At 45.4% G+C, this 25,316-nt stretch overlaps 12 protein-coding genes across 12 annotated transcripts, besides 3 other annotated features; 4 read left to right on the forward strand and 8 right to left on the reverse strand.

Moving 5' to 3' along the window:
• Nucleotides 1–198: part of a repeat region (Identified by RepeatMasker using a combination of RepBase library and repeat library created with RepeatScout) that runs on past the window's edge.
• A 178-nt stretch (nt 199–376) lies between these two features.
• Nucleotides 377–457: a repeat region (Identified by RepeatMasker using a combination of RepBase library and repeat library created with RepeatScout).
• Nucleotides 458–485: 28 nt separating this feature from the next.
• Nucleotides 486–703: a repeat region (Identified by RepeatMasker using a combination of RepBase library and repeat library created with RepeatScout).
• A 144-nt stretch (nt 704–847) lies between these two features.
• UA08_07858 (hypothetical protein) lies at nt 848–2,650 on the reverse strand (the record flags this gene model as incomplete). The annotated part of the gene is made up of 3 exons (XM_020262755.1): nt 848–1,553; nt 1,614–2,397; nt 2,464–2,650. The coding sequence occupies 3 exons, from the start codon at nt 2,648–2,650 to the stop codon at nt 848–850; spliced, it is 1,677 nt and encodes a 558-aa protein (XP_020117026.1).
• Nucleotides 2,651–3,324: 674 nt separating this feature from the next.
• Nucleotides 3,325–4,242, reverse strand: UA08_07859 (hypothetical protein; the record flags this gene model as incomplete). Its single annotated transcript, XM_020262756.1, has 2 exons — nt 3,325–3,399; nt 3,460–4,242. The coding sequence occupies 2 exons, from the start codon at nt 4,240–4,242 to the stop codon at nt 3,325–3,327; spliced, it is 858 nt and encodes a 285-aa protein (XP_020116848.1).
• Nucleotides 4,243–4,576: 334 nt separating this feature from the next.
• On the forward strand, nt 4,577–6,245 carry UA08_07860 (hypothetical protein; the record flags this gene model as incomplete). Its single annotated transcript, XM_020262757.1, has 3 exons — nt 4,577–5,982; nt 6,042–6,186; nt 6,222–6,245. The coding sequence occupies 3 exons, from the start codon at nt 4,577–4,579 to the stop codon at nt 6,243–6,245; spliced, it is 1,575 nt and encodes a 524-aa protein (XP_020116849.1).
• A 904-nt stretch (nt 6,246–7,149) lies between these two features.
• Nucleotides 7,150–7,803, reverse strand: UA08_07861 (hypothetical protein; the record flags this gene model as incomplete). The annotated part of the gene is made up of 1 exon (XM_020262758.1): nt 7,150–7,803. The coding sequence occupies one exon, from the start codon at nt 7,801–7,803 to the stop codon at nt 7,150–7,152; it is 654 nt and encodes a 217-aa protein (XP_020116846.1).
• Nucleotides 7,804–8,145: 342 nt separating this feature from the next.
• UA08_07862 (hypothetical protein) lies at nt 8,146–9,802 on the reverse strand (the record flags this gene model as incomplete). Its single annotated transcript, XM_020262759.1, has 4 exons — nt 8,146–8,547; nt 8,584–8,943; nt 9,016–9,610; nt 9,678–9,802. 4 exons carry the CDS (start codon nt 9,800–9,802, stop codon nt 8,146–8,148), a joined length of 1,482 nt encoding a protein of 493 aa, XP_020116847.1.
• Nucleotides 9,803–10,433: 631 nt separating this feature from the next.
• Nucleotides 10,434–12,697, reverse strand: UA08_07863 (hypothetical protein; the record flags this gene model as incomplete). The annotated part of the gene is made up of 7 exons (XM_020262760.1): nt 10,434–10,449; nt 10,548–10,617; nt 11,017–11,388; nt 11,452–11,582; nt 11,651–12,065; nt 12,146–12,433; nt 12,511–12,697. The coding sequence occupies 7 exons, from the start codon at nt 12,695–12,697 to the stop codon at nt 10,434–10,436; spliced, it is 1,479 nt and encodes a 492-aa protein (XP_020116852.1).
• Nucleotides 12,698–13,263: 566 nt separating this feature from the next.
• Nucleotides 13,264–14,675, forward strand: UA08_07864 (hypothetical protein; the record flags this gene model as incomplete). Its single annotated transcript, XM_020262761.1, has 4 exons — nt 13,264–13,420; nt 13,531–14,008; nt 14,080–14,228; nt 14,356–14,675. The coding sequence occupies 4 exons, from the start codon at nt 13,264–13,266 to the stop codon at nt 14,673–14,675; spliced, it is 1,104 nt and encodes a 367-aa protein (XP_020116853.1).
• Nucleotides 14,676–15,555: 880 nt separating this feature from the next.
• Nucleotides 15,556–17,323, forward strand: UA08_07865 (hypothetical protein; the record flags this gene model as incomplete). Its single annotated transcript, XM_020262762.1, has 4 exons — nt 15,556–15,729; nt 15,786–16,218; nt 16,253–16,285; nt 16,422–17,323. The coding sequence occupies 4 exons, from the start codon at nt 15,556–15,558 to the stop codon at nt 17,321–17,323; spliced, it is 1,542 nt and encodes a 513-aa protein (XP_020116850.1).
• Nucleotides 17,324–18,063: 740 nt separating this feature from the next.
• Nucleotides 18,064–18,857, reverse strand: UA08_07866 (hypothetical protein; the record flags this gene model as incomplete). The annotated part of the gene is made up of 4 exons (XM_020262763.1): nt 18,064–18,333; nt 18,404–18,428; nt 18,547–18,734; nt 18,786–18,857. The coding sequence occupies 4 exons, from the start codon at nt 18,855–18,857 to the stop codon at nt 18,064–18,066; spliced, it is 555 nt and encodes a 184-aa protein (XP_020116851.1).
• A 704-nt stretch (nt 18,858–19,561) lies between these two features.
• UA08_07867 (hypothetical protein) lies at nt 19,562–20,902 on the reverse strand (the record flags this gene model as incomplete). The annotated part of the gene is made up of 1 exon (XM_020262764.1): nt 19,562–20,902. The coding sequence occupies one exon, from the start codon at nt 20,900–20,902 to the stop codon at nt 19,562–19,564; it is 1,341 nt and encodes a 446-aa protein (XP_020116854.1).
• A 1,913-nt stretch (nt 20,903–22,815) lies between these two features.
• UA08_07868 (hypothetical protein) lies at nt 22,816–23,899 on the reverse strand (the record flags this gene model as incomplete). The annotated part of the gene is made up of 3 exons (XM_020262766.1): nt 22,816–22,984; nt 23,058–23,796; nt 23,836–23,899. 3 exons carry the CDS (start codon nt 23,897–23,899, stop codon nt 22,816–22,818), a joined length of 972 nt encoding a protein of 323 aa, XP_020116855.1.
• Nucleotides 23,900–24,370: 471 nt separating this feature from the next.
• On the forward strand, nt 24,371–25,286 carry UA08_07869 (hypothetical protein; the record flags this gene model as incomplete). The annotated part of the gene is made up of 2 exons (XM_020262767.1): nt 24,371–24,452; nt 24,586–25,286. The coding sequence occupies 2 exons, from the start codon at nt 24,371–24,373 to the stop codon at nt 25,284–25,286; spliced, it is 783 nt and encodes a 260-aa protein (XP_020117043.1).
• Nucleotides 25,287–25,316: the final 30 nt, after the last annotated feature.

Raw genomic sequence — 25,316 nt, forward strand, 5'->3', positions numbered from 1 at the left:
ATATCTAATTTTCTTTTATTATCTTAAATTAACTAAGATAATCTAAATATATAATCTTCTATCAATTAAGATATTCTATCTTTGTTTAAGACTTTATTTATTTCTATAACTTTTATATATTAGAAGCCTATCAACTTCGCCCGTTAATAGCTATCCTAGCTATACTCGACGGTAATTAAACCGAAGTATCTGACACATCTATAAAACCAAAAAGATATCTTTAAATAATCCATATTTATATCACTAAGAATTATTTAAGGAAGTTAAATTTCCTAAACCTTATCTAAAATATACTTAGCTAGATATTTATCTACCTTTAAAGACTCTAGTTAAGTGGAGGGTTAATTAATATATATATTTTAAAGCTATTCCAATCAAAATTGATATTTATATGAAAATGATATTTAAGTATAGCGCACCCACAGCGCGGAGCGGTGTGAGGTGGGTGGTGGCACGGGTATAATAAATTTATAAATTTTGGACACTAATAATATATACACAGTTCTAATATAGATTATAGATAACATAGGAACACTTGTGTTGAAAATTACAATAATTATTAGCATATTACTTAATATACTACTATATAATAAGCTTTTATATATCTATTATTTATTACATTACGTTTTTATGCTTACTTTATATAAACCTGTTGAGATTGCGGGGGGTTAAAAATGGCTATATTGTATAGGAATTACAAGTGATTTACTCTAGCTTGGGTGATCCGTTTACCCATTAACTAATTACGCTGTCTATATTATACAAGATAGTTTAATTGTAGTATTCTGAATTACTAATCCTTCCATAATCTGCATATCTTCCAGGACATATATTATACCATAACACATCAAGCAAATAACTTATCAACAACACTCGCTTTCTTGCCCTCATGCTCAATCGAATATAAAACCTCATATTTATCAATCTCATCCTTCAGCCCACCCATGCTCAAGTCCGCTGTCCCAGGCCAGACATATTTTGTCTTAAAGACGAATTTCCAACCCAAAAGTGTAACAACAAAGAATCCGATCATAGCGTAGTCCAAAAAAAACCACATTGTGCTCCATTCTCCTTTTATAAATACGTCATATCCACCTGCAAAGAGCATAAATAACGTGCCCCCGATGGCTAAGTAGGATGTATATGGTTGAAAGCGTCCTTTGTAAGGAAGACTATCTCGTGAAATCCCTTGCTTTTGAAGGGAGGCGTAGAAATGCCGATATGTGACAGCTGTGAAGCCGTAATTGATCAATTGGCAACAGGTGACGAGGTCCACAAGGTACGTCATTACCTCAGCAGACGAGCTGTTGACTTGTAAGAAGGCTAGGAGGCAAAATAAAAGAGAAACCATGAGCGCCCAGATAGGAACACCACGCTTTGTGCAGTACGATAGAATTCGTGGCGCGTGACCTGTGATAGACATCCCATGTAAAGTGCGAGTGGCTGTGAAGAGGAGGCCATTACCAGCACTTAAGATGGATGTCATGATGAGTGCGTTCACAATGTGTGGAAGGACATGAATTTGTAAACGTTCCATGGCAATAACATATGGTCTTAAATAACTTATATTAGTTGGGAGGATTTGTGAGTTAGCGCTTGGTGATGAGACTTACGACGCAGCTCCTGTACCGGACCCAGAGCTGCTACCCCCGAGGATGGCGAGGAGAGTCGGATCATTGTAAGGAATGACGATACCCATGCAGAACGAAGATCCTACAAAAAATGCAAGAATACGCCAGACGAATGATCGGTATGCTGAAGGTAGGATCTTTCTAGGATTCTCTGCTTCGGCAGCTACCATCGAGATATACTCCGGGCCAGTAATGCTGAAACTAGCTTGATATAAGCATGACAATACCCCGAGAAATTTTCCCGTGCCGCCAGACACTAGATGTTCTGCAAACGCGCCAGGATGATTCCAATACCGGAATCCATAGCGATCATGAATCGGGTTTCCACCAAGCATCGTAATGAATGTAAAGAAAAACAATCCAATCATTAAGAGCACCTTGAAAATTGAGAGGTAGAATTCTGATATTCCAAAATACCTCACGCTGAATATATTCAGCAGAGCGTAGGCGATTATCATAATCACAATAACAGCCTCAACGGGCACTTTGTTTGTCCAGAAAGTTATCATGATGCTCATCGCGACAATCTCGAAGGGTACTAGAAAGGCCATATTGAGGAAGAAATTCCATGCCATCGCGAAGCCTAGTGCGTCATCTACCCATAGACTACTGAAGCGAATGAATGGCGAGGGCACGGGAAGATAGGTCACCATCTCTGCGAAGCATTCGTTCACTGCCCACATGACTGACCCCCAGATTAGGAATGCAATGAACAAGCCGGCGGGACCGCCGTCGGGCAAAGCTTCGGCCATTTGTACGTATAGGGCTGCCTCACTAGTTAGTTTACATGACTTTGTACAAGGCAATTCTTGGGAAATGTATTCGAACTCACAAGTACCAATTGCACCGCCAATTGCGAACAGTTGCACTTCTTTCCCTCCCAACTTCCGATGGAGAGCCTGCGAGCCAGATGTGACATCGGACACGGATCCCATACCGGCATCATCACTATTATCATTGCGATTGTCTTTGTCAGATGTAGATATTGGTCTCTTCTTCTGAAAGGTTGAGGACAGCATTATGTCGGTAAATCTCGGTTGGAGTGCAAGGTTTTCTCTAAATGGGTTCAAAATATGGAGTAGATCATTGACATTATGAATATCTATATTAACCACATCCTTACAGATTTATCCCCCAACATTGTCGAGCTGAACGCCGCCTTGATAAACGAGATAACGAGCTACCTTATCCGAAGTTGGTTATCTAAACATCATCGGGCTGTCCGATACTGTGCATATTCCTTAGATTAGCTTAGTTAGCCTAGTCTCTAAACTCACAATTGTTGCGCATACCTTGGGCTAGAAAGCTACAATGGCCAAATTTCTCAGATCTAGGTATTCATGCCTGTCGTTGCAGTTCTGTTACATGATTCATGCAAGTTTCTGCGCGTGGCATAGCCCTACTGAGGACCAGAAATCCTAAGTTGTCTGTGTCTCATCACACCTGTCACACCAAGCATATATATTGGCGATTACAAGTGGCATATTTGCATACAGCAAACTTATTGTCTATCCGTTGTAACAGGTGGTTTTATAACAATCCTAACTTGGAGGATGTAAAGCCGCCCTTGGTGTTTATCGGTCCGACCAGCACTTGACTTGGGCATGCATTTCATGTAAAAAGGACTCTATCAAGATTGCAATGTAAACTAGAAAGTAGACTAATTGGCAAGGGTCGATTATATCTCAGACTACTAATTCTTGAAGTCGCCGTTGGATAAATACTCCTCGTATCGATAATGTGGTTGGAACTCAACGTAAAGCGTGTCCTGTAGACATGTAAGAAACACTTCGGTAACATATAGGATATGTAAAGGAGATTAGCATACCGGAGTGCTAGCCATCTCGAAGTTATATTTTGCCTCCTCATCGCTCACAATCCGCTTCTCGAGCCCTGTCCGATCCACCAACAACTGGACTTGACAACTCCTCTCCATCAAACAGAACAAAAAGGCTGCCTCATCCACCGTCTGACCAACAGTGAGGAGACCATGGTTCATTAAAATTACAGCTTTCCCATCTCCCAAACTCTTTGCAATTCTCTGCCCCTCCGAGGATTCATTCGCAATTCCCCCGTAATCTGAGTACACGGAATGCGCCTTATAGAAATAGCATACATCCTGATTGATCATCTCAAGCGGTTTTGCAAACGCCGACCATGCTCTACCATGAACCGAATGCGTGTGACATATAGCATGCACATCCTTGCGGGCCCTATGCACAGAAGAATGAATCTGAAAACCCGCGGCATTGATTGAACCCTCTGTATTTCCACCAACAACATCCCCGTCCACAGTTATACAGATCATATCACTCGCTTTCAGCATACCAAAGTGTACAGCCAGCGGGTTTATCCAAAATCGGTCTTCGAACTCCGGGTCTCGTACGCTGATATGCCCGGATATCCCCTCGGCATATCCTTCGCGCGCAAAGACGCGAAATGCGCCGGCCATGTGCTCTAGCTGCCACTGGCGCTGCTGAGCGTAGGAATCAAACGAGGGGATACCAGGGAGCGCCTTGCCTTGGTGGGCCATAGCGGCCATGGGTTCGACATCTTTCGTTGGGATGGATTTAGGTTGAATTCCTGATTTGGGGTTTGCACTGGGTGCCATGACTATGTTTTTGAAAGATGTATAAAATGCGACAACAATTCTTCTCTCAAATATCTTTGGAAAAGCACGGCCGGTCTAAGTCTTGTCTGCTTTGAAGATGGAACGTGGTCGGCAAGTCCGATATATAGTAGTCGGAATAGTCGGTTCGGGGTGTCCGACAACACATAGCATGGGTGATATTGAGGCCTGGAGTGATGCGTATCCTTCGCTGTGGATGTACATCACATTTTTAAATTTACAGCTGGCTGACTAGATCAGGAAATAAACGGCTATATCAGATATTGCGGCGTATACTCAAATGTGTATGAAGATCTCATCTACGCAAAACGCAATCATGTTAAGCATTTCCGTGACAGCTTTCGTGGCTGTATTAATATTTCTCCTCTATTGCCTCATATACAGCCCGCTATATACAAGTCCCCTGCACAAAATTCCAGGCCCAAAGGCCTACGCAATAACGAAATGGCGACTCGCACTCGATGACTACCGTGGAGTTAGAACACGATCTATACATGCCTTACACCAGAAATACGGAAAAGCAGTACGAATTAGTCCGAATGAGGTGTCATTCTCCTCCCTTTCTGCTTTGAAAACTATCTACGGCGCCGGCTCGGGTTTTGAGAGAACAGACTTCTATAGAATGTTCGACGTCTATGGACGCCAGAATCTGTTCACATTTGCGGGAGTCAAGCAGCACGCTGACAGGAAGAAGCTGCTTGCCCACGCCTACTCCAAAAGCGCTATTCTGTCACCCAACGCAATTGCTAAACCCCTCATTGAGAGAAACGTTAATAGCTACTTAGAACTCCTTGAGCGCGAAAAGTGTGTCAGTGAGGAGATATTTCAGAGTCTACATTGGTTCAGTCTTGACAGTATCACTGGGTTTCTGTATGGTGATCAACACGGAGGCACGCGCGCGCTTAGGGGGGATTTAGAGCATAGAGCCCTCCTATATGATATTATGGACCCTAGTCGAAGATTATTGAGCTGGTATGGCGTACACTTGAAAGCATATACGAAATGGCTTTACACACGGACGGGACTCATGGAGAGAATAGTCGCCAAATTGGGGCTGCTGCCCATGAAAAAACCGGCAATTTATACAGGCATTCGAGCCCATGCTCTGAAGGCTTGGACTGGATTTAAAACCACCACTGGGCCGGAGAATTTCTCAACAACAGCAACAGCTCAAGACCCATCCATCATGCAGAAGTTATGGAGATACAGCCAGTCCGGCAAGGGTGACCTGCTTGACGGTCTTGACATAGCTTCTGAAGCAGCAGATCATTCCTTAGCAGGTATCGATACAACAAGCGACACTCTAATGTTCGCAATATGGGTACTCTCACTCCCTGTAAACAAGATCTACCAAGAGAGATTAATTCGGGAAGTCGACAATATTCCGGTTGTGGATTGTAATGCAGAAGGTGGCAATCCCAGGGCCGAAGTAGCAGATAAATTGCCATATTTGGATGCTATCATCAAGGAGACTCTTCGTCTCTATGCACCTTTGCCGGCGTCAGAACCGCGGTCATCCTTGGTGGACATTGAGATTGACGGATATCTAATCCCGGCGGGCACAGTGGTTAGTATGTCGCCATACACACTTCATAGAAACGCGGAGGTGTTTCCGGAGCCGTTAAAGTTTGACCCGGAGAGGTGGTTAAATGAGGATTGTGTGGAAATGAAGAAGTGGTTTTGGGCATTTTCGAGCGGAGGAAGGATGTGTATTGGGTTGCAGTATGTTTGTGACACTAAAATGGGATAAAGATAATGATCTGACAGACTTTGGTTCCTAGCCTTGCTATGGCAGAAATGACGACTCTACTTGCCGCTATTTACAGACGGTACACAACAAGTGAGTGCAAACGACAACGGGGCGTAAGCCCTGGAATCACGAGCCGGTTTGAAGTCTTTTATGATGAGAGTCAGCCCAGATTTAAGGTGAGTAAATAGCTGTCTGTCTTATGTAATGGGAGATACTGATGGCTACAGGAGCATGAATGTTGGATTAATTTCACGAAGCGTGATATATGAAAGGAAAGTGCATTTGATGATATTCATCCTTATCCAATTGCAACATATTCTTGCTCATGTTATACTGGCTAGCGACGGCCTGGCCAACTGTCCTAAGGATTTTATGAGTCACAATTCCCATATGCACTATTATTGACACTTGAGGCATAGTAAAGTAATCCGAACCTTGGACCATTTGGAAATATTCTTTGGTATTTTTTGGTAAAACGAAAGAAAGGCAAGGAGAAAAAAAGTAAAATAATCCGGACGTGGCTCTAACTAGATTCCCTTCACATTGTGCATAGGGGGTTTTCCACGCATGCAAATGTCTCCTAGCCGGAGTTCTAACTAATTATCGGGATCGTGAAGATCAGAAAGAAAAATGACTTGGTCTAACTCGAATAATTTGCTGGTGCCAGAGGGGCTTGTGGTCAGCTTTCCGTTAACAGATCTCGATTATTTTATTGCTAAATCAGAAAAGGTAGGGAGACAGAAGGCACTGATAGGGTGCTAGCCTGATAAGCAAGAGGAACAAGTACTTAAGGTATTTATTTTATCGTACAATAAAGGTGCATTCATTTTCGAACTCATCTATATAGCACCGGCCTTGGATTATGGAATGTCCAACGGCTCATTCTATCACAAAAAGTATAGAATAGAGTGTCGCTTCACTCAAAAAAAAAGATAACGATAATCTCAGCAAGCAACTCTATCCAGTAATAGTGAAATGGGTGACAGTTATCAAATAAGACGCGAATTGAGCCAACACTAGCCTCGCAGGCTAGATGGAAGTAATTGTGATGATGATGTACATCACTCTATATAGATTCCTCAGCTGCCTATCTATGCATAAAATAAGACAGGATGTCTTTCAAGGCAGAAATATGCAAATTAACCAAGAGAATCAGGGAGAATGATTGGATCTCGCCCGCTCTTGATGACGTCTTCCAGCATCTCCAGTCGATCTTGTCCCCAGAATGGCTCATCCCTATACAAGTAGAGAGGAGCCCCGAAAAAACGTTTTGCTTTCGCTTCTTCTGTCAGTGCAACCTCCTGTTCCGCCAATTTCTCCTCGTTCTCGGCCCTTTCCAACAACCGAATGCCATCAAGCCCGGAACTTTGTGCTAGGTCCGAAATGGTTGTCTTATCTGCAATGTCAAGCTCATTGGCCCACACAGCCTCCAAACTCCTGTGTACAAACTCTTGTACCGCCTCACTTTCGTGCCCTAGCTCCTCAATGGCAGCGAGAAGAACACGGTGGGCGAGAGACGGATTTGCAGGGTAGAACTTTGGATGAGCTTGAATAGGGATACGTCGAACTTTGGTCCACCGCTCCATCTCTACGAAGCGGTACGCTTGACGTTGCGGTGAGCGCTGTTTGACTGGCAGGCCACCGGAGACGGAGAAGATGTGCATTAGGTCCACAGGCTTGAAGATGATTTTGGCATTGTTCTCTTTGGCGAGGAGTCGGAACCTGCGGCTACCGATATAGGACCAAAGTGAGATGAAGGAGAAATAGTACTCAATAACTGGGCGGGAAGTCATTGTGAATGAAGCCAACACACTTGTGGACTTAAGGCGGGACCGATTTCAGCAAGGGTATATTTCATAGTAAGACTGTGGATGGGATGGAAGTCATAGCGCTCTTATAGTCAGTTGTTATGTCTTATGAGCTCCGATAATGGTAGCGATAGTGGATCAGTTACATTTAGGCCCAGCACGCCATTTCCCTCTACTGCTTTAGGTATGCGAATTTTTTACTACATGCATCTAAATGACGATTCTGCTTTTGCGCGGTTTCCCGCTCCCTACGTTACAAGATTAGAAGTCGAAAACCGTTTGGAGGAAGAACTAAGGGGCTAAAAAGTTATCGCTAGTCTAGACCATTTATACGATTGAATTTTTCGCTGTTTCTGCCTTCTCGGCGTCTTTCTTCCACCACTCCTTTCTCGTGTTGACAAAGTCCCAGAATGTTTCTTCCCACTTGGGATCGTACTTGGGAAGTATCCTACCGCAGGTACCAGATGCAGGCTCTCCTGCCAAGGCCCTGTAGGCTTCAAAATACACTTCGTAGTCAGGCATCAAGGTCCAGAAGGCTGCGCTGTCGCCACGTTCTTCTATCCTAAGTTTTTCCCACTTCTCCATATCATCTCGTGATGGAAGTGTGGCACGCCCGGCTAGCACGCGCGCCGCAGCTACAGCCTGCCATTCAAAGATCCGTATTCCAAAGCAACCAGTCACCTTGTTTGTGCACCGGTTAGTGTCGTTGTTCTGATTCGGTGGCAACGTCTCTTAATGATCAAGAAATTGGAATTTATAACTTACCATACCAATAAAAACCAAGCTGGGGTTATCAATCTTGAAGACGTGTTGATATAAGCCCGGAATTCTTCTATTCACTGGCTTCACATCTGGGAGGAATGGGAAACTGAATTCGAACCCTGTCGCGAACAGTATGGCGTCTACGTCTTCCGCTATGGAGCCATCGGAGAAGGTGATGCGTCCCGTCTCGGGATCAAATTCGGAGATCTCAGATCGATTATCAATATCTGGATGAATAAATGGCGTGTGGCCAAAAATCCCCGAGGGATGGCGAAGGGCGGATATAACTGGAAGCTTTGAAACTCGACATATATCGTGTAAGGTGTCAAAGGCGGAAACAGAGCCGCCCACCACGATTACACGCTAGAAGAGATTCCTCGAGAGTTAGAAAGAAATTCATTCCTGAAGATAATTGGGGAGTAGTTCGGGGCTAACCTTTCCTATGAAGGGCTCGGTTGTGCGGTAGTGCTTGCTATGCCAAATTCTGCCTGGATATTTCTTGTCGTACTCCACGATGCCAGGAATGTTTGGTATATATGGTACGTTATAATGACCGGTTGCAACGACAACCGCATCAAAGTGTTCCTGCTTCCAGAAGTCCCTTTCTTGACCAGGAACAGACTGTCTCAGAGTAAGTACCCATTCCTTGCCAGTGTGCTCAGCTCGTTCCACCGTTGTGCCAAATTCAACAAGATGGCCATAATTCCCGCGGTTCAAGACATCTTCTACCCATTGACGCATTACGTCTCTATGCCGGAATGGTGAGTCTGGACCATACCTGGCCAGAGACTCATCGGAGAGAATTTTGGGTATAGGTTCTTGAGAAAAAGCCATTATCTCCGGTGGCAAGTTGCTGTGCAGATGGTTGTGAGCGGCCGAGTCTGAGAAGCGTAATTGGTGCGAGTCAACATTCTTGTCCTTGGGCTTCTCGCATGGGTAACTTGCGGGCACCTGTATGGGCTGATCTGCCCGCAGCTCTAAGAGATCCTGAAGCGATGGGATGCTAGGATCTAGGTCCGAGGTTAAAATCCTAGATGTGAAGAATGGCATGAGTACAACGCTGCAGGGCAATATGCAAGGGCTGCAAGATGACGAACCATGTGCCTCCTGCAGCATTGCGCCTTTCGAACACCCGAATTGTGTCAAATGCCTGTTCTTTGGCCAATGCATCAGTCGCAATGACGCCTGCCGGGCCAGCACCGATGACAGCAACACGAGTCATGCTGTGAATGCAATGTTCTGTTTTGGATAGAAGGATATATAGATGCAGAATAAACACCAAAACTTCACGACAAAGCGTTTGTTGCTAGCTTTGCCGCTGCAATACTTTTGTGCTGATGCCGACTGAAGATTTTGACTTCCATATGATTTTACCTCGTTCAGTTGATTCACAGCGCACAATATGCTTTCGCACGAAAAGAGCTTCCGATGTGCGTACTTCTCCGGAAGGACGCAACTACTCCGTAGCGTACTTGAACTTTGAGCTTCTACTCACGCATACATATCCAGCGGGTTTGATGCCAATGAGGCCCTCTGACCCGCCTAAGACGTTGTCTCACAAGCAATCGGGTTGCTTGGACATTGAAAATGCGAGAGAACAAGCTCCACTTGTTTTTTTCCTCCTTTTCGTTTCCCCCTGCCATGGAATGCCTAGACTTGCACAATATCACGCCATTCTCCACGTGCATCGCGAATTCGGCAGGCTTTTATCATCTGAAACGGACAGACAACTAACAATATATATACAAGTTTATCAGTATTGCCAAATATAGCAGATAATTGATCTTTGGTAAGAGCGAAGAAATTTTTTTGGAAAAGTCCTTTCGGAATCTTGCTAAAATCTGGATGGATACTTACACGGGCTCAACCCTATTTACATATACAATAATGTCTCACCAAACAGTTGAAAAAGTAATGACACGTGTATGAGCTTAGCTAAGTAACTAATTCATGTACAACCTACAAACCTCAAGATCTCGATATCCCTAGCCTCCAGGAACAAAAGACCATAAAGCCAGAGATATATTACAGCCATGACTATACACCAACAAGCAACAAGATAGCACCATTTCTAACATCCCCAGTGTAACTATGTATAGAGAAATGAAATTAGAATTAAACAACAAAAGAATTTTATGTGAAAGATTTCTATAAAAAAATCGCAGAGAGTTTGCCCTGTGGTTTCTTTTTCCCCCCCCTAAACAGTACCCAATCTTTTGGCATGGATGGAAAATGTTATAGTAATAGCGTTCATGTCCATTCCCAAAGGCTACCTCTTGAGAAGTCGAGCACTACTTTGAAGACTGGACTTAGAGAACATATCTAAAGTACAAGTTCTCCTTGTCCGTTAAGTCCTTGAACGCAACTCTCTGGCGTTCGCTTTCATCCAAGTTCAGCTTATCTCGCCTATTGTTCTCTCTGCGCAATATCACATACAGCAACGAGGCAAATGCAATGGTGAGACAGTAACTATTTCGTGACAGTTAGCATCAAAGACCTTTGGCTGAGATACAGTAAGAGTGTACGGTTTATACCAGATAATCAGTCCCAACCAGAGTTCGGGATAGTGCTTGGATTTAGTCTGGCTATGAATCAACTGTGGACCAATGATATTGCCTACACAGTAGGCAACAAAGACCGCAGCCGCCATGAAGCTTTTCTTCGTCTCACCAGCAACATTGCCGGAGCCAATTGCGATTGTAAGACTGACAACAGGGCCAAAGAATCCAATCATCGAGTAGCCCGCAACGGGTGTAATGGGTTTATAACCCCAGGTGGACTTCCAGATCATGATAAAGCCTGCAATGACTGGAAAACAACAGGAAATTAATAGCGGGATCCGGAGGTTGCAGTAGCGCGACGAAAGCCAACCAGTTAGTGGAATGCCGATAGCACAGACGGCACCTAGAGGAAATTGAAACAGAATACTTTCAAGTGACGAGTAACCAAAGGTCGAGACAATTAGAGGACCGAATCCAGACACCGCGCCATTGGTGGTGTACCTAGAGGTGGGTCAGCCTACATTGATGTATAACCATGCTTCCCGGTTGACGGGTTGCATCAGACTCACGCTGCAGCCATAATCAGAGAAACAAGCCAGACCTTGATATCTAGGAGTGCCTCCTTAACCTGACATAGCTTAATTGTTTGGTTCCTTACTCCGGTCTGCCCCTGGCGCAGACGTTCCACTGCGACGAGTCGCTCTTCGGGAGTTAAGAACCAAGCTTCAAGAGGTGAGCTAGGCAAGTAGAAGCACCAGATACCAAACAAGAAGGTTAAGCATCCAGAGAAAATATAGATGTATTGCCAGGTCTTGAGCACGCCACTCTCGATATGAGCAAAACCATAGTTGATCGCACTTCCAATTATGGTAAACCAACCGGTGCCTGAGAACCACCAGCTTTGGCGTAAGGCTTGATCAGACTGCGTATAGTATCCGCTGACAATGACCATGAAGGACGTGGGAATGATAGACTCCGTGAAACCTAAATGCCGAGAAGCTAGTAAAAACTACAGTGGTCGAGGCCTAGCAAATCCCAAAATGGCAGTGCAGGGCTTTACGTACCAAGGAAGAATCGCTGCACTAGGAGTCCTTGCCACGTTGTCACTCCTGCCGTAGCAGCACAGATGATAGCCCAAATCGATACTGCTGGGCCGAGAACCCACCGCACCTCAAAGTGCTGCACTATGTAAGTCATGGGAAAGGAGCCTATAAGCTGCCCAAAGTAAAAGATTGAGGTTGCCCAGCTCTGCCTTGACGTATCGGATTCAACCGCGAGATGTAAATCCTTCGACATCCCGAACAGAGCTGCGCTTCCTAAAATGGCTTTATCATAATAAACCAATCCATACCCTTGGGAAATGTTAGAGATTTGTGTCCATCCAGCTTCGAAAAAACAAAAAAGATCATAAGCCTCGCTTGTATCATACCTATCACCATGGCCGGCATCAGAAAGAAATCAATCTTGCGCAAAACGCGTCGCTCGACCTCGGGATCAATTGGCCTCGCCTCGTCCCCTACAACAACCAGATCTAGACGTGTAACGGCGAGGCTCTTCTCATCCAAGTCTTCTACTTGAGAAGGGTTAGGGTTACCAATATCATCGGTGGCCGCCATGATCAGTTGTATAGTAGGTTGATTTTATTTAGTGAGACGGATGCGGGCGACAGTCTGGAAAGCCTAACTCAGCGACTCCTGGGATCTTGCTCCATGCGGTGTTCATACTTCTAACAGATGCATAAATACTAGACAAAATTATAATTTTAGTGCCGTCTCCCGACCCACATTGCGTCGACGGGTCAACGCATGGTGTGTTTAAACTTTAGTCTCCGCTGTGGAGAACGGACACTATTCTGCAGGCGACCGGTCGTTCGTTGGCAGTGGACCCACCGCAGTGTATCTAATAATCTATGTATGCATCGCGCAATGCACGAAGAAAATGGCGATTCAGCTACATCTCCAAAAGTAGTCATGTATTAGAGACATGACTAGGGTTTTGCGGTCACGTTTCGAGTCTTGGCCTGGGCTCAGCGCTTCCCATAAACAAATATCAATTCAGATATCTGGCTAGTAATTTACTGTTAAATCAGTCTTTATTTGAGGATATTGTCTCACACGATATATTTTATCAGGCACCCAAATACTCCCTCATACTGTCTTATATATATTTGTTCCCTTATATAATGGCGGCTCCCACGAAGTTGACCTACGTACAGGCACCCGAGACATCCGCCTCTCTCGACTGGGCTGACTTGATAACACTGGACCTCTCCAAGTTCGATCAGCCTGGCGGGAAGGAACAATTGGCCCAAGATCTGTCTAGGGCTCTGGAAGAGATTGGTGCGTCACAACACTAGAAAGAAATCAACCCCGCGTACTGCGGTGTAATAAATCTCTACCGCACACACATAAAACCTTCAATTCTGGATTTTCGTACTGAGCTCTCACAGGGTTTTTCTACGTCAAGAACCATGGTCTGAGCCTTGCCGAAGTTGACAGCCAATTCGCCCTCGCAAAGTCTGTCCTTTCGTTGTCCAACGAGGAAAAGGCACCCTACCGAGCAGCGCTTGAACAAGGTGACTACAACGGCTGGAAGCCGGCGGGCACGCGAGACCTGATCCCCGGTGTCAAGGATAATTTCGAAATCTACAATATCCCCAAGTTTATTCCTAAACACGCCAACCGCGCCCACCCGGAGATTGTGAAACAACACTGGGAGGAAATTGAAAGATTCTCTAAACATATTCACAATCACATAGTCAAGAAGCTGCTCGTCATATTTGCTGTCGCGTTAGGCTTGCAGGACCAAGACTATTTTGTCAACAAGCACCGGTATGAAGAAAACAGCGGGGACCATCTACGATACATGAAATACCACTCGAGAAGCGAAGAAGAAAACCAAAAGCTGGGAGGCGTCTGGCTTAAAGGGTAAAACCTCAGATCCATGAGCATTTCCCCGTTTGCATAAACTAGCTAACAGCTCGGTCTTTTGATGCTAGTCACTCGGATATGGGAAGTCTCACACTCCTCTTCCGCCAGCCCGTCGCGGCTCTTCAAGTATTGACCAAGGATGGAACTTGGAAATGGGTTCGCCCGCAAACAGATGCGCTGACGGTCAATATCGCCGATGCTCTTCACTTCCTTACCAGTAAGCCAAATATAGACATTCTGCATTCCATTTTTTGGTCGTTTTTTTGTTTCCAGAAATTTCTGTTTCGATGGAGCACAGTTAGTAGGAAGCAGCCTTTGCTAATCTGCTCGGCTTTACTGCATAGATGGCTACTTAAAATCCAGCATCCACCGAGTTGTTGCCCCGCCAAAGGACCAAGCACACATCGACCGCCTAGGCGTCCTGTACATGGTACGCATTGAAGACGACACAGACCTGCTGCCTATTGAGGAATCTCCTGTCCTTCAGCAACTGAACTTGATTCAAGAAAAGACCCTTGATGGAGATGGCAAGCCAGTCAAGGCAGGGGAGTGGGTGAGGCAGAGGGTAATCAAGAACTTAGGATCTGCTAAGGCTGAGTCGGCGGATAATGAGGTAAATGAAGTCGAGATTGTAAAGGGTGTCAAGGTCAATTATTATGATTAACATAGTCTATTTCTAGCATGAGGCGAGAAAAGTGCTTACTATTGAAGAAAATTAGAAGAAACAAATTGAACTTTCTCATCTCAATTGTAGCGGGGTTGAGATTCTTTTATAATTTAGACACATCGCTTCCTCTTAGTTGGAAGTAAATAGAAAAGAGAGAGAGAGAGAGAGAATAAAAAAAGGGACGTTATTGAGTACGAAAATATCAGGCCCAAACAGGGGATCACCCGGGTCTCCGCCAGCCAGTTGATTTAGTATAGCGAGAAGCAATAATATATGTCCGAAGACATATATAGCATACCATTGGCCCGGAATTGCTGTTTAATGAAGATTATACTTCGACCAAAAACATCCCTCAACGGAGTCCCGAAATATACAGTCTCAAATGAGATTGCAGTACCTTATCTTTGTGTAGTTATCAACGCTTCGTTGGTCCAAGATTGCGATATGCCCCCGTTAAATGTCGACGAGACATTGACTGGGTTTTGTTAGCAGCCACGTGGATCTTAGACAATTACGAATCACAAATTAGGATATATTTAGGCTCTAACATTACCGAGTGAAATACCTTACTATTGCCAAATATTAACGCATTCGAAAGGTCCATTGTCTGACATCGGTATGAAAGGATTACGATGGATATCTCCAGGATCCATATACTGCACTAAGATGATCGAATGTTGTGATTGTTTTCCTTGGGTTTCGGACTCGTGGCTGGGAATCTCTAGAGTAATTTTGGTATCCTGGCCGGCTCTGGATATCAAATATAAATAGACAGAGCATTGCCACATGCCATAGTGCTTCAGCACTGACAAAAGCACAATCGGTTGAAAATTTGGGCAAAATTACCCAGATCTATATTGGAAGTTTGCTCAGCCAGATGTGGTTCAAGTTTCCTATCTTGGCGATTCTGGCTCTCTCGACCTCGGCCAGCTCGAGCTGCGCTGCGGAAGACTCAACACCACCTGTTGTGACGGTCAAGAACGGGTCATATGCGGTCATCCACAGCCCGGAGTACAAACAGGATTGGTTTCTTGGTATCCGTTATGCCGAGGTTTGTTGCCTTCTATTAAGCTTTGGATTGTAGCAAGCTGAGATTTACATATTCAGGCAAATCGGTTCACCAGGCCTAAGCCACTCAATGAGACTTGGGTCGGGACAAGGAACGCTACTGTCTATCCACCTCATTGCGTTGGCTATGGGAACAGCGTAGCCTACCCGATGGTTGAAGACTGCTTATTTCTTAATGTCATCCGTCCTGCAAAAATTGGTGAAGATGCCCAACTTCCCGTGGCTGTATGGATTTACGGCGGAGCACTACTGAATGGAGGCAGTGCTGAGCCAGAGTACAACCTGACCTTCATTGTGGAAAATGGTATTCGCCAAGGCTCTCCTTTCATAGGAGTAAGCATCAATTATCGTTTGTCAGCCTTTGGCTTCCTCACCGGGCAGCAAGCCGTAGATGAGGGTGTAGCAAATATCGGTTTCCGCGACCAGCGCCAGGCCCTGCACTGGGTTCAATACATAAAAGAAGACAAATATCGTAAATGAAGCTAGATAGCGCTGACCTTCTACAGGTCGCGATGACGGTCTTTTCTACGCAGCAGTTGGTGAGTCTGGTTTTGGACATCGCCTTCCACGTCAGCCTGACTTCCCCGGCAACTACAACAATACCGCCAGAAACCAGCAAGTTTTTGACAGTTTCGTTCTGAAATACGTCTTGCGCTGCTACCGTGAACACGTCAGATGCCATTCCTTGTTTGCGGAATTTGCCGTTTGATGAATTAGACGACGTGTTGAACGTCACTAGTCTTCAGTACTGGCCGCCTACGCTTGATGGCGAGTTCATCGCTGACTTCCTTACGAATCAACTGAACAATGGCAATTTCGTCAAAGTTCCAATATTGATCGGTACCAACACCGACGAGTCAACTATCTTCTGGGGTCCTTCGGGCATCAATGAGACCGGTATCTATACGGAAGCCGATTTCCTTGCCGATGTTCAAGAGCCATTTGGTGCAAATGTCAACATTACTGCCAGTAAAACCAAGGAACAGCTTGCCGCAGAAATCTCACTTCTGTGGCCTAACATTCAAGCCATCGGCTTGCCCGATTTTGAAACATGGCCCATCATTCTCACTCCAAAATCTACGTATTCGCAAGACCTAGGCTTGCAATGGCGTCGTGGCAGCGCCTTTTGGAGCGATTATGTCATGCACTATGCTCGAAGACGGAGCAACTTGGCCTGGTCGAAATTCGGGGTGCCCAGTTATAGTTACCGGTTCGACGTGCCTCCTAATGGTGGCGAGCCTCACCTCGGAGTTTATCATGGTACAGAAATTGCTTTTGTATTCTCCAATATTAACGGGGATGGCTACTCTGTGAATCTAATTGGCAACCTCACCTCTCATCGGGAGGTTGCCCTGGATATTTCACATGCATGGGTCAACTTTTTCACCACGAGGGACCCTAATGGGAAACGTGCATTGCGCGTCACATGGCCAGCTTACAATGCTACAGAAGGCGGTGGTGTAGGCAAAAACATTGTCTTCTCAGCTGCTGATGGAAACCACGTGGAATATGATGACTTCAGGGCGGAGGGGATCAAGTGGCTGATTGATAACGCTTTGACCGTTTTTAACGTCTAGTCAAAGATTGAACTGAATCTATATATTTCTATAAACTCTTCCTCTAGTAAATCCGGGTTCACTTACCTATCGTAACTCTATTGACTCACACTTTGCTCCTCTATACTGAGATCTCGTGCATGGATGTGGTTACCTTTCTCTGTCTATTAATTAGGAGGAATTTTGGCTGAGTGACATCGAACTACTCTTGTAGTACTGTAGAAATATACCTTGAGTGAGAGATCTTTTCGCGACGGAGGACCTCTCACTGACAAAAGTATAAAGCACCCATGTTTAGCTATCATCTAACTTCTTAGAAATCCAGACATTATTTTTGGGCTTCGAACATAAGTTCCTCAGGGAACTCGAATTCCATACAATTTATACATTTATTTTTACATACATTCTTTGAGTATATCACGCAAATTGTCGCCCAAGCTGTCTGCAACCCCAACCTGGAACAGATCTTTCACACCGAAAGTTGCAAGAACATACTTCAACGTTGAAACAAGTGCCAATTGTCCCATGAATCGAATTTCTACATGTACTATAACGTGGTCAGAAAAGATGAGCCATTATCATATACTAGAGCTATTCTCTAAAGCTTTGAGGATGATATATACACATTGATTACTATAAGAGAAATGATAATGATAACAAATGCCTAATCTTAAAGGTTTGGTCATAATCGCCGGTAACCTCCAAAGTCTCGCCACATAGTAATTATTATATACAAAAGTCGCCTCGGACGCATCCAATGCTCACTTGCGCAGCCGCTTAATGGTTGGTCCCATCGGCTCGCCTGCGCGCAGGGCTGCAAATGTCTTCTCGTCAATTTCGAACCGTTCCTGGCAAAGCACGACTACTTGTTCCATCAACGAGGGGGGCACTACCACGACCCCGTTTTGATTCCCGACCAGGACGTCATTGGGATGGATCCAGAGGTCACCATGAAATTGTACGGGCACATTGATTTCGGACGATCGGGTGAAGGTATTTGATCCTAGGACGGATGTTCCGCGCGCAAAGACCTGGATTTCCTGGCGTTAGCGAGGACATGAAAACCTCTGATCAGAAACTATGGTAATAGCTTGGACATACCGGGAACGCCATCTCTTGGTGCTCGCTAGTGTCTCGCATCAGTCCGTCGATGATAACACCCTGCGAGACCAACTTTTTTGGCCCGTGTCGACATTAGACCACCCCAGCAGGCTGAACATAAATCCTTTGGTTGTTGGATATACATGATGTGGTCCTCTTTGTTCGCATCGGCAAAGTGCACTGGCAGAGTCGGCCCCGGGCTGTTAGTCTCAACCATCTTCACTGTAATGGCAGGGCCGCATATTTTGGTGTCGCCTCCCGGGGAGAACATTTGCAGTCCGCTGAGAAAGCCCCCTCGAGGGTACTTCAACTTGACGAGAGCATCGCCGATCTTGTGAGGTTAGCGGTACCCCGAGCAGGTCGAGAGGAAGTCCAGACATACATCGCACGTTGAAAAGCGCTTCAGATTCTGCAGAGCGGTTTTCACGGACCATGGTACAAGTACCGCGGTCATCTTGAGAACATCAGCAATAATATGTTGACGCCCGCTACAAATGCCTTCATGCCTAGCGATGATTCTCAGATGCTTGGACACACTCGACACCCCATGACATCAAAGATACAGCTCGTTCACGAAGTAGCATGAGATCTAAAAGACCGTAAGGTTCGATGGTGCATCGTTGGCGACAACAATTATGGTGAAGGCAGTTCACGCGAACATGCAGCCTTGGAACCTAGATTCCTTGGCGGTGTGGCAATTATTGCGCGGTCTTTTGCTCGAATTCATGAAACCAATTTGAAAAAGCAGGGCATGCTGCCACTGACATTTGACGATCCTGCCGATTATGATTGTATTTGTGACGGAGACCGTATTACCCTTCTTGGAGTTGAAGAGGGTGAACTACAACCCGGAGTACCGGTCGTGATGAAGGTTACTACACAGCAAGGGTAGGTCTGGCAAGCGAAGCTGAACCATAGTTATCATGTAGGTCAGATATTGTGCTAGTATATATCGTTTTATCTAATTTTATTTAAAGAGTTCATAATTTTTTGTAGCAACGCCTGGGTCGTACACGAAATCCCATGCCTAACTCGGCATATCTTTCCATAATGATGAGACTCCTTGCTATACCCTCTTTTCAATTTTGCCCTTCATCATTTTCAAAACTCGCAGAAGAAGCATCCCTGAATACACACAAACCAAATAAATGAGGAATTTCAAATATTCTGTTCGTCCTTGTTGGTGTACTCGTTGTGTTGACTTGAAATTTCCTTTGCTTCTTCCTGTAATTCCTTACTCTCGTCGTCACGAGAAACTGGTGCAAGCCCAATCTTATACCAAGGTCTTTCAAACAGCGCTTCAGTACTTTCCATATTTCGCCCCTTGCATTCCGGGAATGCGAAGAAGACCCATGCAGTTGAACAGAAGGTAAAAGCTGCAAATAAAGCAAAGGGGCCGTATGCATGCATTGACTCAGTCATGTTAGGAAATCCACGGGTGATTCTGAAATTGAGCAAATTCTGATAAAGAAATGCTATTGTTACTACCGAGCCACGGATTCTGGTAGGACAGATCTCTGCAGCTGAGAGAGAAAATGTAGGTGCCCAGCCAAAGCCATAACCAATAGCGAAGAGGCACATTGCTACTACAGCAACAATGGCAGCGGGAGAAGCATCACTGGAACTAATTGCATTGGAAGGGTTGTTTTTGCCGAGATACGCTGCAAGATAGACTAAGCACGCAAGGTTAATGGCAGAACCGATTAAGAGGAGAGGTCGGCGACCAAACCTTTCCGTCAAGAAAACAGCATAGAAAAAGACGGATATGAATTTAATTGTGCCGTATACCGCGGTGAAAAGCAAAACCAACTCGGAATCGAACCCGATTGATTTTAAGACCGTAGGTGCATAGTATGTGATAGAATTTCCGCCAGACATGATGAAGAATGTCTGTATCAGAAGAACGAAGAAAAGTATTTTTCGAGTAGACTGATTTTGGACACATTGCTGGATGAATTGCTTCAAGGTTTGCCAGCTGCTTTGCGTGTCGGGTTCGACATGTCTGAGAAGATCTTGATACTCGTGGGAGAAATATGGGTTACTCTCATCTAGTCCACCTCGAAGTCTCATCAGACTGTTCTTGGCAGCTCGGACATTTCCCCGTCGCATTAGATATCTAGGGCTTTCAGGGAAAAATGGCCATCCCACAATCAGAATGGTAGAAGGAATCATTTGGAGTATCATGGCCACTCGCCACTGCCAATTGCTAGACATCGGAAGTACTTCAGAGGCAGCAAGATTTATCCAGTAGGCACCAGCAACGCCACTCATGATTCCCGCATTGTAGAACGTAGATATCATCCCGCAAAGCTCAGTAGGAGCGATCTCGGTTATGTATACAGGGCCTGAGGAGTATGCAATACCTGACCCTATACCGGACACAACACGCGCAGTCAAAAGCTCTGCCAGAGATCCAAAGTTGATGGCCATCAAAAGTGCCCCAATTGTATATACAACGGCCGCCATGAGAATGACAATTTTGCGTCCGCGGCTTTCCATGATCGGGCCGGAAATGAGAATGCCGGCAGTTTGACCCTAAGACTTTCAATGAGTAAAGCTCCTATGAATCCGAAAGGGTGTGCAAGGGGCATCTTACCAATTACATTGAAGAGGTAACCCATCCGCTATAGTTGGATGTCCTCACGGACGAGTATTTATTCCAGCCGAACGCTTGTTTGAAGGACGACATAGCCATCACACCTGAAATGTTTGAAGAGCTAAATCCGTGAAGACTGCCACAATAAGATGCCCATATTGCGGCTAGCCATACGTAGGGGCTCCGGGCAGCCTTTGGGATTTTTTGTAGAGCAGTCCGTGACACTCCACCAGGGGCTGGCATTGCTGGTTATGTAGAGGAAGTTTGTATATAACCGAGAGTTAAGTAACAGAAACGATATGATGAAAACGACGAAGAATGGTGCGAGGGGATGTAAGAGTGGACAAAACCGAAGAGCAGAGAGAGGGTGGTATATATAGCGATGAACGTTATGCCGTTAATCCGGGGTTAAGCCCGGAGACCATCATCTAGATCATGAATACAGAGACGGGAGCATCCTAGCATAACTTTGGTGGTCTCTAGCCTCGACTGAAGCCTACCAAATTCCCGCATTGAGAGAACTGACACGCTTCCAGTCAATGACACACCGTCACAGCAAAGAGCGGCGCATGACCCCACGGCATACAACTATGTGCCAAGAGGTTGTAATAATGATTGGACGACGTAAGGTGTCGAGAGGTGGATCGGACAGCAGTGCTAAAGAATTCCATGGGCACGGACTATATGACTCCGTTCATTTATTCTCATCTAACCCTTGCTATGAGTTTGTAGTGGCAGAATACAAGCTTCGTCAGCATGAGTTATGCCAAGACACTCGTAGCTAACTCACATATCAATTTTTGGTCGGAACGTTTGTAGGTGGCTTTATTTTCGTACCTGCATGAATATCAGAAAATAACCTCATGTTTGTCCCAGAGACAAAGTCCAAGTACCCATAACCGATGCTATGGAGAATCCGCAGATTCAGCTGCTTTTTCCCCAACGAATCAATTTGTCCTTCTAATTGACTCGAAATATTCCAGCCTTGCATTGTGGCAAATAAAAAATATTTACTCGGTTGGCAGCCGGCCCATAGCGGAGAGATCCAGGCGCCATGAGAAATCACGGAGCAATCCAGGGCAGCACCTGCGAGCCTACGGTGTTGAGGATGGAAATGACGGCTATCCTCGGTTTCCTTCCCATCAGGGTTCGCAGTTTATAGATGATTCGGAGAGCAGCCCGATGGTTACTGTGACATCTTGAGATTACCACAGGTATTGTCTATGCCATCCCATTGCTAATTAGGGCTGAAACCCCTTTGGGGTTTAGCCCGGCTAGTAACGGCAAGGCTTGCTTGGAGTTGAGAGAGGCGAGAAAAGAAAAATAAACAAGGATTAAACACCGAGATGATTGTGGCAGAGTGCTAGTTTTCAATATTCAAGCTTGTCCTCTAAGAAATTCTTGATATAGGCCTAACTTGTTCCAGTTTGGTGAAATCGGAGGAAATTTACATATCCCTACTCTCTAGCCTGTATGGTTCTCTCCGGAATCGGTTCTAAATAGAGAAGCCGCCTTTTCCCCTCTGTTAATACCTAGATGCTGCCACTATCGTTGATTCGTAGTCCGATAATGGCAAAAACATCATGGGGATTTCGCTTACATCAAATAGACAATGTTTAAAGTATGCAGCCCATTAACAAGGGGCATTTTACAGAGGCCATGGCCTAGGCGTTAGGAACGTATGTCGTCTAGTGCAATGTCTAAAGATAACTACGAAACTTCTTGGGGAAGTATCATCTAATGAATCCAGAATTGTTTTAGAACATCTCTATAGACCAAGAATCAATGCATCGCTGGAAGTGTCAAGTGCAAACTACTACGAAGCATAAAATGCTTTCGGATTAGAAATCATCAAGGAGTTCCATTCCTCGTCGGACAACCAACTGCGTAGACTCTTAAGCCAGGCCAAATTGTCAACATTCAAGAATGGAGTTTCGGCCATCGCTTCTTTGTGTGAGCGTACTTTCATGCGCGGAGTATGTGGCCTGTCCAGAATGTCAATGATCAATCAATATACGTAAACTTATGACTCGAGACGACGAGGTCATGATAACATACCAATCACTTCCCCACAAAAGCTGTTTCGGATTCGCATCAAATAATGCTCGGCCCAGAGGTTCAAGATCTTGATAACCTGGAGCTTGATTGCTGACTCGGTATGGAGCACTGATTTTGACAAAAAGGTGGCTGGCACGCATCAAATCTGTGATTGCTTGAAATCCCGGTTGCTGAATTACGTCGACAAGACTATCGGCGGCTTCTCCTTCATTTGATAGCATACTAGACCCCTTAAGCAGTGCAAAATGATCAGTGACCAGTCTAATACCGGTGGGAGTTATCTCCTGCTCAATGAAAGGTTTCAGCTCTGTCCAGAATTCTGGGTGTATGTGTGTGAACGCCATGCTCCAACGAGGACAATGTTGCTGTAAAGCCCGTGCATGATCGCACAAAGCCGTTTTTTGCCGCTCGACATCGTGCATTGCTTGGTATCGATATAGATTTACTCGGATTCCACAAATACCGGCATCGCGCATGCCCCGTGCTTCTTCGGAAGTCAACGTGTATGGGTCTATAACGCCGATGGCTTTAGTGATCTTGAAGTCAAGTTCGGGCACAAAAGTACTCAGAGAAGAGCAGTCATCGCCGTAAGAGAGCCCATGAGTCAAGACGGAATGGCTTAACCCAATGCTTTCCCGAAATTCGATGTATTGTTTGATCGTTGCAGCCGGTGGGGTTAAATGTCTGTCGGGGGAATATGGGAATCTGGCAGCTGTGTACGGAGTGTAATTATAAGAGACTGAAAACACCACAAGTAGGTAGCCCAGTTAATACGTACGATCGAAGATGTGGTGGTGGACATCCCAGCCACCATTGGGAAAAAGACTCTGTGTAGTTTGCATGGCTTGATGGGGTTTTATGGCCTTGTTGATGTAGGACAGCACTTTTCTCTCAATGAAAGATGAAGGACTATCAACATTATTCCAGGCTATATGTAATCTAATCACTTATGCAAACCGCCTTTGGCTAGCTTCTGCAACGACGGACTTGAGCTGTCGCATTATCCCAGTCCCCCGTATTTATTATAGGTATTCGATGGCAGTTCAGACTCCAAGGCAGTCCGGAGCAGTCCGGGGGCGGCGTTCGGAGATTTCCAGGAGCCGGCCAGTAATAACATCCATCAACTTGTGTCAAAAGCACAATAGATGAGCCCGGGGCCGGAGATTTGATATCATCTGATTAGTAGATGTCTGAATATAGTATTGAACTGTGGCTAAAGACGTACTTACGTCGCCTTTAAACAGGTACTAAAACCTCTCACCTTCGGCCTAAGATCCCACAATTGCCAGCCCTAACCCTGACTGACTACACTGATGTCCCAGCAAAAGGTTTCGGCGTGGCAGTCAATCCTGGCTGGAGGTGTGGCCGGCGGTGCAGAAATTCTGATCACAGTATGTAAGCAATTTTGGGAAGCTACTCAATAGGTCTACATTCCATCTGACCAAGCCAAGTATCCTACCGAGTACCTGAAAACCCGTCAACAACTCCAGAAAACAGCACATCAATCAGCACTGCGAATCTTGATCAGTACCGTCCGGGACCATGGCATCTCTAATCTTTACACGGGAAGCATGGCGTTCTGTCCTATCAAACTCATGTAAATCGGGCGTTAGATTCTTCGCATTTAACACTGCTCGTCAATGGATGCCGACCGAAGGAGCGACAGCGAATTCGCCAGGAAAAGTGACTCCCCTAGGAAACTTGCTTGCCGGAGTACTAGCAGGCGTCGCAGAAAGCATCTTGGTGGTCACGCCTGGTGAGACATTGAAGACTAAGATCATTGACGACCAGGGCCGTCAGTATAAGTCTGCCGGCCATGCTGTGAGGTCTGTGGTGGCTAGTGAAGGGATAGCAGGTCTGTATCGCGGTGTCGCTCCTGTCACACTCAAACAATCTGCCAATGCAATGGTACGCTTCACCAGCTACAACCTTTTACTGAGCCAGTTGCAAGCTTGGGGCTCTCGTGGTGGCCCTGATGGTACGCTTTCCAAGACAAATACTGTTATCGCGGGTGCCTTGGCTGGAGTAGTCACTGTATATGCCACTATGCCATTTGACACACTCAAAACCCGACTTCAGGCTATTGATGGCCGGCAACGATATTCTGGCACTTTTGATTGCCTGAAATCAATCATGTCAAATGAAGGCGCTACAGTTTTGTGGCGTGGTACAACTCCTCGTCTGGCAAGGCTAAGTGTAGGTTTACTATTCATCATGAATTACTCTTAGAGTTATCGACTCACGCTCACTGAATATAGA

Source organism: Talaromyces atroroseus (genome assembly GCF_001907595.1).
Source record: "Talaromyces atroroseus strain IBT 11181 chromosome Unknown scaffold_12, whole genome shotgun sequence".
NCBI classification, from domain to species: Eukaryota; Fungi; Ascomycota; class Eurotiomycetes; order Eurotiales; family Trichocomaceae; genus Talaromyces; species Talaromyces atroroseus.